We start from the raw sequence: 18,652 nt of genomic DNA, 5'->3' as shown, positions 1-18,652 counted from the left end.
AACTTGTTCCTACTGAAGATGACCATTCTTAACATTTCAGAAAATGTTATGTTTTCTAGATGACTGAATCATTACAGAAATGCCTTGCTCTCTGAGGTATTTTGTTTGTTCCTTTGTGTTGGGGGGGAACAGTGTAATTGTTCCTCAAAATTCATACTCTGAAATCACTCAAAATACTTTGTTTTGTGCTATCTGATTCTGAAACAGAAGGTTGCCTTCCACATAGCACTGCCTGACACTGGGCATACTGGCTCGCATATTCCCATTTCTACATGCATGGTTGAGACGGGGCCTTTGGACCACTCAGCGCACAGGTCATCTCCAGGTGTTTAGAGTGGTGCTGACAAGACCCTGGTGGAGTCACCAGTGACCCTGGCCCCCAGCTCCAGGGAGGTGGGCGGGGGGGGGGAGGGGAGGGAGGGAGACAGTGACCCTGGCCCAGTGCTCTGGGGAGGTGGGGGAGGGGACATGCCTTCACAGCTTGTCACTTCATTGAGAGGCTCCAGCCTAGTGACGTTCCAGCAGGTCTTGGCTTCTATCCCAAACAGGTGCATTATCCCCATGAAAATTCGGTACCAGTAGGCTATGACCACCTACAAAAGATCAAACAAAAAAAGAAAGAAAAGTACATCATCTTCAAAAAGGCAACTGTTTTAAAATAAAATTTTATTATAACTGTGTTTGGCCTTGCAAACTTGGACCCTTATTGATATCATTTCTTCTTGGTATAATATCTATAATTATCAGCCCTATACTATAAATGCAAAGCCAAATATTAAAAGTAGGTGATTAAAATGATAGGAAAAGGTGAGTACAAAAATACTTAATGACATTTCAATTAACATTCCAATTTATTTCTTCATTAAAATATGTAAGGTTTATTATTTTTAAAACAGGGATAAAATAGAATTATAGCTTTGTATGTGTGTGTGTGTGTGTGTGTGTGTGTGTGTGTGTGTGTGTGTGTATTTTGGTCTTAGGGCTTGAAATTAGGGTTGGCCACTCTTGCTTGATTTTCTTGATCATAGCTGTTGTTCTACCACTTGGATGGTGACTCTAGCTCAGCTTTATGCTAAGTATCTGTACAGTCTTCCAGACTTTTCTTGCCCTGGCTGGCCTTGAATCCCAATCCTTAGATCTTAGCCTCCTAAGTAGCTAGAACTACAAGCATGAGCCAATGGTGGCCTGCTAATTAAGAAAGTCTTCCTGATCTAAAATGCAGGTGTAAAAGTTCAAAGATAAGGGGGAGGGGACAATAAGGAATATTACAAATAAAAATGCACAGTAACTCAATATTAAGTGAAGTTTAAACTACAAGAAACAAGATCATTCACAATTTTTATCTTTTTGATTTTTGAATTTATACTAGAGTCACAGAGGTAACTATGAGAAGAAATTGAAAACACACACAAAAAAACACAAAATAGTAGCTCTAAGGAGTAATCTGGGTTTCAGAAAGTTAGTATAGAAAATAGCCTCTGTCCTCTTTGGGGGGGCAATACTATGCAATTGACATGTTACAAGTCATGTCTAAAACCTTACAGGAATTAATGCGTAAAAAACCCAAAAACTGGGAATGTGAACAACACAATCCTAAATACCCAGCAGATTGGAGAATAAATCTCATTAGAAATCACTAATTTGAGCCCAGTGAAAATGGGACACATACATTTATAAACGGGTAAGCAGTATCAACATTTGCTTTGAGAAGATTCCCTGGCCCATCCCTCCACGAATGAGTGAAAGCCTTTGAGTTACACCAAGCAGGAGAAGATGGTTGAAGGGCAGAGAGAAGGCAGATTTGGAACTCAAACAAAACTGGGGCTTCCTGTTCCCTGTGCTTTACTCATTTATATGTTCTCATATTGGGAGCCAAAAATGCTGGCAGGCCAGGGGCACTGCCATACCTCACACATGCTCTCTGCAGAAACACAAGGGTTGTAATTTAATGGCCAATGTAATGCCATTAAGAGGCGAGGCCTTGGGGCCCTGCTTCTGTGAGTGGGATGAAGGCCCTTAGAGCTCCCACAGGGCTAGACTCTGACCCTTTGCCTACTGTCCTGGGATTGAGTGTTTCTTTCCCAGAGGATGGGACATGCAAGTGTTGGCTTGCAATGAGAAAGCAGCGACAAGATACGTGGATGGGCCAGTGCCTCCATCAGATTCCTCAGTATCTGGGACCTTCCTTTCCTTCTCCCAGGCCCCCATTGCTGGGGTTTGTGGTAATCTGGGCAGGATCTGGGATTGTTTTGAGGTTTGTCCTCACTGGGATTGTTACAGCTGGCATTTGTTCTTGCTATAATACCAGGGACTGAAAATTCCTCTGGCCTGCATTGTCTTTGGCTCTTGGTTTAGGTTTCCCTCTGGGGATGCACCTCAGAAAAACAAAATGGCTCCTCACTGTCAGGAGGCATGCCTAACAAGTACATAGTGCTATAAATATATAACCAACCTCTTTTAACCCTATTCTGCTGTGATTTTCTCATTCAAGTCTAGTCAAGGCCATGTCTGGGCTTGAACCTGCATCCTGAGGGGTGGGGACAGGGATGCCTTCACAAGAGGGGGATACAGTTGCATCTTTGCTCTCTCTGTTCCCTGCCTGCCCTCCTGCCTGCTGCGGTGATTTCTCACCAACTTCCTGCTCCAGAAGCATGACTTTTTTTAGTCAGGAAAAGAGGTCTGGGTGTGCATGGAGAGCGAACCCAGCTGCTGTTACCCTAACTGGCAGCAAGGGGCAGGCAGGCGTTCCCTGGATTTGTCCCCCTTGATTGCATAGAGCCTGATGACCTCACCACCAAGGCCTCACCCAGCCCAAGCCTTCAGCAAGTTCATTTCACCTTTCTACTTTAATCACCCTACTGGCTTATGTGGCAATGTGCAGCATCCGCCCTGACAAGCAAGGGCTCAGGAATTGTTTCTCTGTGGGTACCCATCCTTGCAGCTTTGAGAAGGAAGTACCAAATTTTAGAACTCCTTCCTTTTAAATTTTAGCATAAAGCTGGAAGAGTCAAGCAAGTGTGGTATTAGCATGTCATACATGAAGATGAGTGGGACAATAGCATCTAGAAATGAGCCCACAATCATGAGATCAATATGCAAAAAAAAAAAAAAAAGGATAGGGATGATTCAATGAAGAAAAGGGAGAGAGCGACCTTACAGAGCACACAGAAACTCTGTGACTTGATGAAAACCTTTCATAATTAGACTGACCTGGACTGACCTGGTGCTCATATAGTTTCCCCCATTTGTCAAAAGTCAAAGAACTTTTTTCCATGATGTTAAAACAAACCAACAGATAATTGTCAGACAGTTATAAATGTATGCAGAAAAGGTACAGTACTTTTAATCAATACTTGCTTTTAATGTACCTGCTGCACTCTGATCCACTCAAGTGTGGCATCCCTACGAGGTCCCGTTTAGCACTGATGTTTATCATCCACAACAAATTGCTTATTTTTCTTAACTTCTAGAACTTTCAGACTCCCAAGAAGTTCATCGTGTTGAAGGGTCAGTGTAGGAGGATATCCACAGGAGTCTGGCAAGGTGGCCTGTTTTGTGGTGTGATGCCTAGGTCACGGCTGCCAGCCCACACAGTGCCCTTCCTGGCACGCATGGCTAGCCCCCATTCACCTGCTCTAGCACCTTTGGTCACTGTTTTTTGAGTTTGCATGGGCATGGTTTCTAGGAGTTTAAAATTTCAGGAGTAGAACTATTGAGCCTTGCCTTTAACTCTAGAAAACATCTAAAGTCAGTAGGCCTAAAGTCCCCTTCCTTTGTCTTCAGCATCATTAGGCTTAATCCTTTAACTGACAAAAAAAACAAAGAAAGAGTAGTCTTCACAGGGAGTTGGTGTGCAGATGTGACTTACCTCTGGATAAAGGTGGAAGCGTTTCACTGTGTTGATGACCAGAGGGTATTCGGTGAGCCTGTCATTCATGATCATCCACAGCCCTTCCAAGAACGAAGGTGCTTCGATAATGGTCTTGAAGTAGGAATAATAAAGCCCCTTTTTATTTAGGGGGAGAAGAAAGGCATTTATTATCAATGAAAGTAAAGCACTAACACATCTATATTCTTTTTAGAACATATTCTTCTGGGGAAAAAGAAGTGAGGAGCAAGGTTGCTATGAAGTCTCTAATAACCTTCACTATTACATTACATAGCTTCAAGAAAGCATGTTCTGACTCTGACTGCACGGCTACTTGAACTTTTCTGTAGGTCTGAAATCTGCATGCTTTCCTGCTTCATCCAGCCACTCGATTTTCAGTAGATTAAGTACACAAGCCACTTTTTCTAAATGAAGCTAGTGTCTGATGGAACATTTCCTCAAGGTTTTGTTTTCTTTGGCAAAATAAGTCCACTGTAGGAGTCTCTAAGAGACATAAGGCACAAGAATGCTTATGTAGGGAAACAGTAAGTACCTAAATAAGTTTCATTAGTGAAGAACGATCCTTTTGTGCCAGCTCTTCTTTCCAATCATGGCCTTACTAATCTCTGCAAGATCGACTCTCTTGATTTAGCAAAAAAAAAGAAGGTGGAAAACAGAGATGATTGACAGCTGTCTGAACCTAACAATCTGTCACCAAAGCCCAGACTGCCCCAACTACCTGGGTTATTTCATAACACTATTCTGCCACTGGAAGTAATGTTCAAATGCCAAACAGATATTCATCCATCCCATTCTTCAAAGCCACATAAGGGCTACAAAAGTGAAAATAAAGATGTACTAGCACAGGTGTGCAGCATTCTCGTTAGTTTTTAGAGACAGAAAGTACATACAATTCACATGCCCAAATCCACTTCAGTTCTATTCAATTTCAACTCTATAGTCTTGCTATTGTGAAACCACAAATTAAATCATTAGAAGAAACCTAACCATTTCCGTGCGAAAAGTCATCTCCCGTTCCAAAGATGAGAGGTGAGAAAAGTGACGGTCATTTTCAAAAAGTGTCACCAGATGTATCCTGGGGGAGAAATGAATATTACATTACAATAAGAAGAGGTCTCAAAAACAGTAACAAAATTATTTAAGTTTTGGATAATCACAGTCAGAAAGTCATAAATGGGAGAAAGTTAATTGTGTAATAAACATTGAGGTAGTGCTAGAATTTTCTTACAAACTCCCATGTTAGGGGTAGTTTAGAATTCATAGCAGTACACATCTCAGATTCCTGGACTCCATTCTCAAACTCAGCTGTGGGCCTACAATTTGTTTTGATCTCTGTCTTCCTTCTACCCTAGGCCTCTAAGTCAGAATACAGGCAGGTTCTGGTTGGTGTTCTGAAGTTTCACAAGTGACCTGAATAGAATCAGTTGGAAAAATACCTATGTCACTGTTCAAAAGCACTGGAAAATAATTGTAAGTGAAATTACTTCAGATCAAAAACCAAAGCAACACACAAGTGATGCATACAAAGGGAGCCCTGGTTGGGACCTGCAGGCATTTCAGACCTGCAGCTCCACAGCCAGAGTGAGGTGTACAGGAAGATTCTGATGATCCGAATATGATCTGGCTAGCAGTGGGAGTACCCTTGGCTATGCACTGCCTTCCCTCAAAATTCCAAATCCCATCCCACTCTCCCTATATACCAGGGACCCCAGGGGTGGAGGCAGGCTCACTGCACAACCTCCCTGCAAACTCAATGGCCAACTGAGCACTGCGTCAACAGAACACAGCACAAATCCCACATTTCCCAAGAGAAGAAACTCCTGAGATCAGGCAGAAATGAAGACATTGCTGAGGAAAAAATATTGGTTTACATATGATTCTTATAGATGAGTCACTGCTACTTTTGTAAACAAAGTGCTAGTGACTGAAAGGTTCACCAGCATTTAATCCTACCTCCTCACTACTGAATCGTGTTTGTTTGTTAGAGACTAGGTCTCACTTTGTAGCCCAAGCTAGTCTCCAACTTGCAATCTTCCTGCCCCTGCCTCCTGTCCCACAAGTGCTGAGATTAGAGGCATGTGGCATCATGCATGCCCCAGAAAGAGTCTTTATCTTCATTTCTACTTGCTTTCTCATTGGGTGGTATTACTAAAGTTGTGTCTCCAAACATATGTACTAATAGCATACCATTACTACAAATTTTTTAAGTGTTTTAGATAAAATAAACTGCAGAATTCACTAGACATAGCTAGTGATATATTTAAAGAAATACATACATCGCCAGAAATTATTATTCTGTAAGCAAACACCAGTGATAATGTTTTAATCCAGTTTTTTAAAATATATTTAAAAGTAAAAAATCTTACCAGTGCAAAACTCCCACAAAGGCAGCTGGAATAAAAAAGAGAGAGAGAGAGAAAAGAATGAAATCAAGTCATTTAAAGATGCCTTGTTAGAAAGTACCTTTTAGAAGCAGCACTTCAGATGCATTCATGACCCAGACACAACACACGAAGCAACATGACTAGCCAAATCCATACTTGTGTGCACAGGAAAACAATTCACAGGGACACACAGTGGGCAGCACGCTCGCCTCTGCAGGGAAATTTCACATTCAGCGAAGGGAGGGGCTTCAATGGCTGGTAGCCCTCCCAGCTAATTTGTGAAAGAGTGATGAGAGCCAGGCACTGGTGGCTCATGCCTGTAATCCTAGCTACGCTAGCTGTAAGGATCGGATCATGATTCAAAGCCAGCCTGGCCAGGAAAAGCCCTGAGACACTTATCTCCAATTAACCAGCAGAAAACCAGAAGTAGAGCTGTTACTCAAAGTGGTAGAGCACTAGCTTGAGCAAAAGAGCTCAGGGATAGCGCCCACACCCTGAGTTCAAGGCCCATGACCAAAGGGGGGGAAAAGTGGCGAAATGGGAGTTTCCAAACTTTTTGTAATTGTTCAATATTATTCTCTATTGTTTTTATTCTCTATTGCATAATATAGTATATAATACGTATGATATAATATATATCCAGGAAAGACTCTAGCCACACAGGAACCACCGTGCACCCCTGTTTGTCCCTTGTCTTGTCTGAAGATGGCTAAGTGCAGAAGTTCATCTCCCCAGTAGTGTCCTGTGCAAATCTTAGCCTAGGTCTTCTGGGCGCAGGCTTTCTGAAGAGCTATCACCTGGTTTCCAGCCCCTCTGGTGACTGGAAAGTTGTATATTTCAAGAACCCCATGGAATGGGGCAGGACCCCTTAGAGCCCCAGTGCCCACTTCCCTCAGAGGCCCCAGGCTCTCCTGCAATGAGTGCTCATTGGATTGTTATAGGCTTTGGGGTAATTTCCAATATCCTTTTTTTTTTTAAAGCTGATTTTGACAGTTTTGCAAGTATCTTCCTTATTGTCTTAGAGAAGCGAATTTATTTAACTATCTCTGAAGTTCTGCTTTCTCACCAATATTTTATAATGGTATTCCTTATGCTTGTCCAAAATCCACTTGGCACATTATCTGATAAGCATGCAACATGATCTGCTTTAAGTATTTGAAAATCACTCAGCTTAGCTACCAAAACAAATGCAAATTAATTCACTAAAGAAATTTAAAACTGCAATGTTGAAGTTCCCAACGCCCTCTAATCCTCTGCCTGCATTACTATGCTGGCCCACTTAAAATACTGCTTTGTAAATCATTGCTTTGTACCAAGCTGGGCAAGCCATAGTCGGCCACGGTCCACTTTCTGTAGTGTCCACTAGCTGAAAATGGTCATTATGTTTGTAGACAGTTGTAAAAATAAAGAAGGAAAGGAAGACGAAACAATCTGTATGTTTCCTGAAAAATATAAAAATATTAACTCACTGGTTCACTACAGAAAAAAATGCACATTTGCTACATATAAACCACTCTGAAACTAAACTTCACTTCATTAAGACTCAGAGATTGTCCTATTCACCATATTTACATCCTCTATTCTTATACCTTCAGATACTTTCCCTCAGCACTCCCCCCCTTTCGAATTCCATCTTTTCCTACAAGTCTTTCCTGATCTCAGATTCCATTTCCCATCCTTCAGTGTTAACTTCCTCTTCCCAGCTCCAGAAACACTGGACCCAGGTGGCACCCAGGTGCCCTGGAGCTTGGGTTTGGGATGATGCCTTGTGTTCCAAGCCCATGTTGACTGTGGATGTGGCCAGATGGTTGGCATAATCACACAACTGACAAAGTCAACATAGGAAATCCAATTATTCAAGTTTGGTTAACATCCCTAAATGTGAGGACTCATCCTCCTTAGATATCAGAAGTCAGCAAGACTAACTAGCCTTGAGCAAGAGAGCTCAGGGACAATGCCCAGGCCATGGGTTCAAGGCCCAGGATCAGCACGATAAAAAGAAAAAGCCAAGCAGGAGTATGAGGCCTTGAGTTCTACTCCCAACCTCAGGAAGGAAGGAAGGAAGGAAGGAAGGAAGGAAGGAAGGAAGGAAGGAAGGAAGGAAGGAAGGAAGGAAGGAAGGAAGGAAGGAAGGAAGGAAGGAAGGAAGGAAAGAAGGAAGGAGAAGGAAAGGGAAGGAAAGGGAAGGGAAGGAGGGAGGAAGGGAAGGAAGAAAAAGTAAAAACAAAAGAAAAAAAAGAAGTCAGCAAGCACATGGTGGACAGGAAACTACATTGAAATTATGCTACAGAACATGAGACTTGTCAAAGAGGGAAAACAAAACAACAACAAAAAACAACCTTTCAAGTGTTGCTTAAGAAAAGTCTTCAATGAGTGCCTGTCTGAACTTGTTACTATGTCTTCCTCAAAGATACAATTCACCAGTAAAGCCATCTGGGACTCAGTTTTCCTTTTTTTTTTTAAATTTTTTCTTTTGTATGTGTGTGTCAATATTGAAGTTTGAACTCAGGGCCTGGCATTGTCTCTTAGCTTTTTTTTGCTCAAGGCTGGAGCTCTACCACTTGAGCCACTGCTCCACTTCCAGCTTTTCAATTACTCTCCGGAGCTGACTTTGAGCTGTAATCCTCAGCTAGGTTTACAGGTGTGAGCCACTGATGCCTGACCTTTCTTTGGGATTTTTAAATAAAATAATCAATTCATTTAATAGAAAAAAAAAGTTTTCAGTGTTAGACAATGACACTCCACATCAAGACAGAAGCCAATGAGTACCAGCATGGGGCTGTTAATGATCTCAACATATCTATCATCCATCAACCATGTATCAATATCTATCCATCCATCTATCATCTATCAATCATCTGTTATCTATCATCTATCTATTGGGAGTACTGATGTTTGAACTTAGATCCTCACACTATGCAGGTGCTCTACCACTTGAGCACACCTGTAATCCTAGCTACTCAGGAGGCTGAGCTCTGAGAATGGTGATTCAAAGCCAGTCCAGGCAAGAAAGCCTGTAGGACTCTTGTCTCCAAGTATCCACCAAACAGCTCGAAGTGGTGCAGTGGCTCAAGTGGCAAAGCACTAACCTTGAGGGAAAAACAAAACAGAACAGCATCCAGGCCCTGAATTCAAGCCCCATGACCAACACACACACACACACACACACACACACACACACACACACACACACACAGAGATACATATATATACACACACACACACCTTTATTTTGTTGTATTTAAAACGCAGAGACTGCCCAAAAGCAAACCAATTGCTTTTAGAAACTGTAATACATAGCTGCCCTGATGTTGACAGACTGCAAAAAAACTATTTTAAACAAGAACTTAGGAGGCTGAATCCTTGCCAAGGGTCTTCAGCGCTCCCATCTCCTCTCCCAATCCACAAACAGGATCTAAACCCATCTCCTTTTAGACTGAAGACAGCCTGACAATTCTTGGGGAGGCGGGGCTCCCGGACCGTGGGGCGGGCGCAGGGCCATGGGGCGGGTTCGGGGCCGTGGGGGCGGGCCGTGGGGCGGGCCGTGGGGCGGGCCGTGGGGCGGGCTCGGGGCCGTGGGGCGGTCTCACCTATGCCCCAGGTGGTCCGGCTGGAGAAGCGGCGCACCTGCAGGCCGAGCATCTTGTGGCGGACCTGCTCCACGAAGCTGTGCAGGAACTGGAAGCGGCCCTGTAGGGCCGACCTGGACACCGCTTCCAGGTTCGCGTAGTTTTGCCCGTTCAGATTGCGGATCCTGCGCGGCGAGTAGTCGCGGGCGCCCCCAGGCAGGTGTCTGCCGCCGCCCGGAAGCAGGGGCTGCGGGAGGGACCCCGACGTGGGCCCTGGGGCTTGCGGCTCCTCCTCCAGCTCGGGCTCCCCGGCCCCGGTGGCCGGGCGCCGGCGCTTGGTCGGCGCGGCGCGGGCGAGGAGGGCGGGCTCCGGGCCCCTGGGCTTATTCCGCGTCCTCCCCACCATCTTCGCATCGTCTGAAGGCCGGCGGGCGGGCGCCCCCAGAGGGCCTGGGTTGCTCCGCGGCCTCAACGACTTGTTCCCGCCGCCGTTGCGGGAGGCCCGGTTGTCCTGGCGACCGCGAAACGCCGGCCGGGCGAGTGGTCCAGAGGGGGCTCCGCCCGCGCTCTCGCGCGCAATCCCGCGCCTGGCCGGGCATAAAGGATGAAGCTGGGGGTGGGGGGGGGGGCGTCTTACAGTTCCATAAGTACATTTCTTTTTGTACACTGCTACCGCCTCATTTTCTCCTGCTTTCCTCCTCCCCCTCCCCTTCCCCCCAAGTTGTAAAGTTTGTTTCCAACATAGTGTCTAGTGAGTATCATTGTAGTCTTAGTCCATCCTTTGTCGCGCTGTTTCTGTGCCTCCCTTTCCCATCCACGGATCAGATGAACTTATATACAAGACAACGGGTACAGAAAACAGACAAAAAAAAAAAAAGAAATAACTGCGAATGATCATGAAAGCCTTCTGTAGAACCTAGTATATTTTTATTTAACTATTTTTTCCATTCATACATTTTATTGTGGAAGTAAATCTATTTTAATATTAAAAAAAGAAACTTCCTGTTCCCAATTCTTGGAGTTCATTTGGGTACGCTTCATATGATCCTATGGAGCTAGCAAGTGGGCTATTGTGATCCTTTGCTAGGAATATCATAGACATATTCTAGTGATTACAAGAAACCGGGAGACCTACAATACTTTGGGCCTCGTTTGCTTCGCTGAATATAATATTTTCCAGGTCTTAACATTTCCTTGCAAAACATGCCAATGTATGAGTACAGTGCATGGATCATTACCACTTGTCACCCCCACGATCACAGTTCTGTTCTGACTTCAAGTTAGCTGGCTCCATTTCCATATGTGCACATTGAGTATTAGGACTCAGACCTTCCATTCCAATGGTTCCAGCGGGATCACTCGGGACCTGGGCCCTGCTTCTTCCTCAGGGCAAAGCCCTCCTTCTGATTTTCACCCTGGACTTATTTCTAGAGCCTGGGTTTCACACAGGTAGCCCAGACCAGTCTCCAACCGCAGCTCCTCCTGCCTCATGCTCCTGTCTCCAGATTTCAGGCATCTACCACCACACCCAGGTGTCCTTGTCTTATTTAATGAATTCACAAGGTCAAATAATAAAGTGCTTATCTTTAATATAATTTTCATTCTCTATTTTGTTCTTATGCTTTTCTTTTGGACCAACTTACCTGTTTTTCCTTCCGTTTTCTTTCTGCCTGCCTGTTGGGTCAGGTTCTTACCTGTGGTCTAGCCCTTAAAAGCACAAATATGGTAATTTAATCATTCAAAAAATAGGAGTATGTACTGTGCTGTGTTTTATATCTGTGACAAGTCCACAGTGACCTCAATGGCAAACATTGAAGTTCTACAAGATCCATTCAGTGCAGAATTATGGATATAAAATCAATTTAAATGAATACTTAATGATACATAGAAGTAGTCATGACAGGCATATATGTATGTGTGTGTGTGCATTTCAATCAGACATATAGTAAGCACACGGGGGTTAATTATGTGTCAAGTGCTATTTAGCTGCTCTGAAAAAAATTTTCTCATCTGAAAAATAAGTGAAGTTTCATCTGCTATAACTGAATGAAATACTGCACGTTACACCTTAAGTAATGTTCTATGGACTTTTTTTTGGGGGGGGGGACTCAAATTCTGGGCTTGGGCACTGACCCTGAGCTCCTTTTTGCTCAAGGCTAGCACTCTACCACTTGACCCACAGCGTCACTTCCAGCTTCTTCTGTAATTAATTGGAGATAAGATTATTTTTATTTTTAGTTTTTCCTTTCCTGGGGCTTGAACTCAGGGCCTGAGCACTGTTCCTGGCTTCTTTTTTGCCCAAGGATAGCATTCCACCAATTGAACCACAGCCCTACTTCCAGCTTTTTCTGTTTATATGGTGCTAAGGAATAGAACCCAGGGCTTCATACATGCTAGGCAAGCACTGTACTGCTAAGCTACATTCTCAGTTCCTGGAGATAAGATTCTTAAGGCCTTTCCTGTCTAGGCTGCCTTCAAACCATGATCCTCAGATATTAGCCTCCTGAATAGCTAGGATGACAGACATGAGCCACCAGTGCCTGGCTGTGTGGAGTATTTTATTAGGCACTGATATATCTATAATTAATTTTTAGTTCACCTAGACACACTGTCCAAAGTTGTATGGTCATTCTGTTATTAAACAATAATTACATTTCTAGGTTCATGAGTTGAGCAAACTGAGGTGGTTGTCTAAATAACTTAGTGTTCTCTTCTTAAGCAGACTAGATCTTTCTATGAAGGAAACTGACATTTGATTATTTGATTCCATTCACAAGGGAACAGAACCACAAATGTTCTCATCTTTTTAGATGCTTTCTTGCTTTGGCTTCATTATTTAGAACAGCACTGGAGTCACATGTAGCTATCATTCTTACTAAAAACAGTGACTTAAACCAGAAAGCCTGATATTACATTCTACAGTGAAATGACAAAAATACAACATAATTATATAATCAAATGTAGTTTGTATTAATTTCTTTTTGTTATTAACTCCTTAAAATGGAGATGGTTTAGCAAATTATTTGTCTTGCATCTAGATTTCAGATCCAATCATATATATACACACACATATATACATATATATTTCCATTTGTATTTTAGTAACCAGTAATTTAAAAAATTAAACAATATAGCCAGCAGGTGGCAATAATGTCCCATAAATAATATTTAAACTTAAAATTTTTAAATTCATTTTTAGAAAGAAAAGCAAATCACTGTTCTTATAATAAATCAGCTTACTAAATATGAAATGAAGGAAAATTCAAAATGTAATCCCAACTAAAAAATTACATTGCATATTTCATTTTAAAATAATTAAAAGATTCATTGTGACCAATATTTAGTTTTCCAAATAATATTGATTTTGTTGTATTTGATTCTAATCACATATGCACCAAATTCCAATGTTTTGACTTTGTAGAAATATGTAAGTCTATGTATAGTAGATATTTAAAGGGCATCTGTATAAGCTGGGTGCTGGTGGCTCACAACTCTAATCCTAACTACTCATGTGGCTGAGATCTGAGGGCCGCAGTTCAAAGCCAGCCCAGATGGGAAAGTCTGTGAGACTCTTATCTCCAAGTAACCGCAAGAAAATCAGAAGTGGCACTGTGGCCCAAAGTGGTAGAGTAAAAAGATCTCAGGGACAGTGCCCAGGCCCTTAGTTCAAGCCCCAAGGCTGACAATAGCAACAAAAACAACCAGAATGATAGGCATCTATAGCTAGCCTGATTATAGGAACCAGACAGTGTAGTTTAAGTGCTAGAGTGCTTAACTACCAAATATGAAGCTCTAACTTCAAACTCTAGTACCACCAAAATGAAAGCAAAATCCCTACAACAGAAGATGTCTCCTAATCTTTTCTCAGTTTGATAACCTAGGGTGCCATTTGTTCTGGGCAAGTACTCTACCAGTAAGCTTCTGTCCCCATTCTGTTCATTTCCTTTTATCACTAATAAATATTCCTTTGTAAGGATGGCAGGCAGCCACAGTCAGTTCATTATTTATCTGTTAAGGGAAATCTTGATTGTTTTCAAGTTTGGACAGTTGTAAATAAAGCTGCTATAAACATTTATTTGCAAGTTTTGTGTGGTATAAATTTTCAACTCAATTTGGGTAAACATCTAGGAACACAATAGCTGGATTCTATGGAATTCTATCTTAGCTTTGGGAGAATCTGCAAAGGCCTTTTGAAGAAGCTGTTCCGTTTTGCCTTCCTGTTGTTCATCACCAGGAGTTGTTAGTGTCTTGGATTTTTAGATGTTCCAATAGATAGACTATGGTGTTTGCAGTTTGGTAATCACATGGTGTTGAGAATCTTTTCATCTGCTTATTTTGGTCTTATGCTTTCCAAGGTGTTAGGTTCAGAGGATTTGCCTTTATTTGATTTCTTATCATTGAACGTGAAGAGGTCTTTTGTGTTTTGCATGGTACTTTAGCAGAGATGTATCTTGAAAATACATTCTCCCTCCTCCAGTCTATGCTGTGGTCTTTTCATCCTCTTAACATAAATGTCTGTCAATGAACAGAAGTGTCTAACTGCCATGTATTCTATCACATTAACTTTTTGTTAATGAATCATGCTTTTGATGTTGTGCCTTAAAAACTAATGGATGAACCAACAAATAACATTACTTAGATTTTATCTTGCAGAAGTTTCAGTTTGGCATGTTTATTTTACTTTGCGGAAGGTGTGTCTAGACATCTTAGGTTGCAGGTGGGTGTTCGTGGCCCCACGCCCACCTATTTGAAAGACCACGTTCTCCACTGCATTGCCTTTCCTTCCTTGTCAACGATCAGTTAGTTATTTGCATGTGGGTCAATATTTTGAGGGATTTGCTCTTCTGCTCTATCCATTCGTGTGTTCTTTCTCTAAAGCCACTGTCTTTATTACTCTACTTTTGTAGTAAGTTTTGAACCCAGTTTGTGCCAGTCTTTTGGGCTTTGTCCTTCAATGTTGAGTGGCTCTTCTACTTTTTCTTAATGTACAGTCTTTTATTTGAAATTTGGAAAGTTAAGACTTGGAGCCACCTTCATGAGCCGTGAGTGGCACCGTGAGGACAGGCAGACCACCCTTGCAGAGTCGCACTTCCGCATGCAGCACACAGAGGCACTTCAGAAGGGAAGCGAGGCTTCAAAATGCAAACACCGTGAGCTTTGGCTCAACCTTTTCATATTAAAAAATCCACTGATGTACAAAATGTGAACGTGGTACAATGACTCGGTATGAAATCCTGTGATTTCCTCGTGTGCACACCTCAGTGCCCATGCACCTGCCCATGTATATTCTGGCATGGAAACAAACTAATGCACACCAGTGCTCCCAAGAACACCCTCAGTTTGCTCACTCTCCACCAACCACAGACATCCAGGAACAAAGCACCAGGCTTCCCAGAATAGAGCAGCGAGGCTCGTTTCTAACTCATGGTGGATCAGCACGAACAAGCCCAACAACAAAAAGTACTGCATACTTGAATTTAGGGTACTCATTCAAGAGGATGGCCACAATCCAATAGAAGAAACAAGTCCCCTGGCTCCCCCCAGCCAGTGCTGCCCTTGTTCATACATGCCTCCATCATCAACAACATTCTTATCTCCTTTGGTTATAAACTTGATATGCCCATTTTGCTTTTCATGAATCTTAAGGACTTGGTGCACTATGGGATCTCTCTTCCTTCTATTCTGAACACAACAATTTTTCCCAGCCAAGAAGTGGGATCTTTGACTCGATTTGTTAGAAAGAGATCTCTATGAAATGGAGAATCCATGATGCCATGAAGCACCACTACCGTGGGGCTCTCACTTCCAATTATTACCATTAAGCCCTTCCAGATCATCAGTGCAGAGGAGACAATCATTCCAAAATTCAGGACTTGATAATGCACCTGTTGCTTGTTCATCCACCACCACACATCCTGCAGGAAGTCTAGTGACAGCATGGAGGGCCTGCGAGCTGGACACCAGCAGGACACTGGGGCAGTGGGATTGCGGGCGGAACCTCTTCTGCTTTTCCGTATAAACTTTTAGAATAATTTTTTTTTTTTTTTTTGCCAGTCCTGGGCCTTGGACTCAGGGCCTGAGCACTATCCCTGGCTTCTTCCTGCTCAAGGCTAGCACTCTGCCACCTGAGCCACAGCGCCCCTTCTGGCCATTTTCCATTTATGTGGTGCTGGGGAATTGAACCGAGAGCTTCATGTGTAGGAGGCAAGCGCTCTTGCCATTAGGCCATATTCCCAGACCTAGAATACCTTTTTATATAGCCACAAATAACTTGCTGGAATTTCCACTGGGTTTTCACTGAATCTATAAATGGAGCAACACTGATGTCATAACCACACGAGTCTTCTTGCTTCTATACATGGAGGGTCTCTCCATTTATTTAAACCTGGTTTCCCTTCTTTCTTAAATTTTTGTTTGCCTCTTATAGACTTAATACCTACTATAACTGTACTTAAGTTTTTCCTTTCTTTTTTATATTTTAGTGCTGACATAGATGGTGTGGTGTTTTGTGTAATTTCAAATTCATATTGCTCATGACTGGTATACAAGAAAACAACTGGTCTTTTTATATTAACTTTGTACTTACAACCTTGTTATAATCCCTTATTCAAGTACTTGATGAAAACATAGATGTACAAACATATATTTAAATCAGTAAGACTAGGAAAAAAGATTATACCAATAAGCTCTTGAAAATGAAACATGGAAGCAGACAACTGCTTTCACTTATCTTCTCAGTTAAGTAATAAAGAAACAACCAACAAATCCTGACTTCTTTTAGAAGGATTGTTAATGATGGTTCTGTTAGTGAAACAGTCCGAGACTAGACTGCTTGAGATAGGTTTAAGTGAGTAGATACACTGCTGTGGTTTGGAACCCAGGTGCTCACTGTGGAAGAGCCAGAGAGAGACTGAACAGGACAAGGAAAAGGTCCCTGTGGGGAAGTATTAGATTGGAGATGTCAGTGTGAATTTGTGATGTCTAATACAGTATATGCTCATATACACAGGCACACAAATATTTGAATATATATGTGCATATATGTATTTCTAACTTGGATGGCAGAATGGACATGGGACAAATATACCCCAGTGTGCACATGTGGTAGGCAAATCGTGGTTTCTAGTAAAAGGAACATAGGTTCCTTGGAAAAATGGCTGTGATAAGAAGGTACAAGATGGGCCTGGAGTAACTCATTATGGCAAGAACAAGAAGTACTGAAAAAAAAATAAAGTAAAGCAAGTCAAAAAGACCAATTTGAAGGGATGAGAAAGTCTGGAACTATTTACAAATCAAATCATTAAGGAAAGAAATAGATTATGGACCATTGAGAAAGTCAGGATTCTTTGGTCATGAAAGACAAGGCAGGCTGAGGCACTACAGCATGGTAAATGAGACCCACGGAACCAGGTAACTAAACACAGTATGCCTTCCTACAGCAGGAGGGTAGTATACACTGCAAGACGGTCCTGGCACACAACAATGCACAGATGACAGAGCATTGCCAAATTTCCTGAGGTTTGCTGACGTTATTGTGGTTATTTCAAGAGATCTTGTTTTTAATGCTTTATTTGGGAAAAGGAAGACTATGTTCAGCTTAGTCTCCAGTCATTCAGAAAGACAATTAGCATGTATTCCCTATCTGCACATTTGTATATATTACAGTTCATATATATCTCCTGTCTGTGCACATGCATTTCTGTGTGTGTGCTTCTCAGCATTCACACAATAAAAATAAATGGCATTAATAATTGTGCAAGTTGGGCAAAGATGTATAAGCTTTCTCATGCTATATTTGCCAATATTTCTGTAGGCCAACAGTTCTTCCAAATGTGTGTGTGTATGTGTGTGTGTGTGTGTGAACTCAGGGACTAGGTGTTGTCCCTGAGCTTTTTTACTCAAGGATAGTCAGTGCTCTACCACTGAAGCCACAGCTTTGTTTTTGACTTTTTGGTGGTGAACTGGAGATGAGAGTCTCAATGGACTTTCCTGCCTGCACTAGGTTTGAACAGCAATACTCAGATGGCAGCCTCCTGAGTAGCTAGGATTAAATAGACATGAGCCACCAACGCCAGCCTGCCACAGGTACCCAAACAAATGTTCTATATATTGTTATCCAACACGCATAAAAGTAATCAGAATAATAAGACAGATGTACAAGTGGAAAACATGATAACACCAAATGTTTTGGCAGAGTGTCCTGTTGGGGGAAAAATGCTAGTCTTATTGTGGGCCTACCTGCTCCCTATAATGCCATTACAGTCTATCACAGTGCTTGTGGCTGGAACAAGAGAGGTGGGGTTTAGCTTTAGGGAGATGTCAGGATCATTTGGCATGGGAATAGAAAAGGCAACCACCTGGAAGGGTTCATTAGGTGGACATAATGGGTGAAGGGACATGTATAGGAAAATGGGTACACGAGATTGATTAGTCTTTGCTAACGGTCTTTCAAGAGTGATGAAAGACACTGCACCATAGTCCTGTGGCTGAGTCTAGGGAGGGCCCAGATGTGTTGCCCCTATTTCATTTGTGAGATTGTGTCTCAGCCAATCCTATCTTATTGGTTTTTTTTTTCAGTTGAGGAAATAGGTACTAAATGTCACAGTCCATGAGATAATAAAAGGTGTAAATGTGTAATTTCATTTATATATGAAATTTTGTGTGTGTGTCTGTGAGAGGGGGGGGGGATTTAGCCTCCCGGGCTCTCCTATCCTGCGAGAAAGATGGGAAAACACGCCCCACCAGGACAGGCCAAGAAGAGGAAAAGAGGGCCGGCAGACTGCCACCCAGCCCCCCTCTTGATGGAGGAC

The 18,652-nt window shown here is 42.4% G+C and overlaps 1 protein-coding gene and 1 pseudogene across 1 annotated transcript in view; both read right to left on the bottom strand.

Moving 5' to 3' along the window:
* Dpy19l2 (dpy-19 like 2) overlaps positions 1 to 11,333 on the bottom strand; it is a 38,425-nt gene extending 27,092 nt beyond the window's left edge. The window contains exons 1-6 of the mRNA XM_048337125.1: positions 11,257 to 11,333; positions 9,864 to 10,429; positions 6,256 to 6,280; positions 4,877 to 4,964; positions 3,869 to 4,006; positions 473 to 593 (exon numbers count right to left, since the gene is read on the bottom strand). Of these exons, the coding sequence (XP_048193082.1) occupies positions 473 to 593; positions 3,869 to 4,006; positions 4,877 to 4,964; positions 6,256 to 6,280; positions 9,864 to 10,429; positions 11,257 to 11,333 (1,015 nt within the window). The remainder of the gene's footprint in view (positions 1 to 472; positions 594 to 3,868; positions 4,007 to 4,876; positions 4,965 to 6,255; positions 6,281 to 9,863; positions 10,430 to 11,256) is intronic.
* A 3,813-nt stretch (positions 11,334 to 15,146) lies between these two features.
* On the bottom strand, positions 15,147 to 15,781 carry LOC125344770 (annotated as a pseudogene).
* Positions 15,782 to 18,652: the final 2,871 nt, after the last annotated feature.

This window comes from Perognathus longimembris, chromosome 2 (genome assembly GCF_023159225.1).
Source record: "Perognathus longimembris pacificus isolate PPM17 chromosome 2, ASM2315922v1, whole genome shotgun sequence".
Lineage (NCBI taxonomy): Eukaryota > Metazoa > Chordata > Mammalia > Rodentia > Heteromyidae > Perognathus > Perognathus longimembris.
The sequence above is the reverse complement of the archived record's forward strand: the minus strand, read 5'-3'. Positions and strand labels throughout refer to the sequence as shown.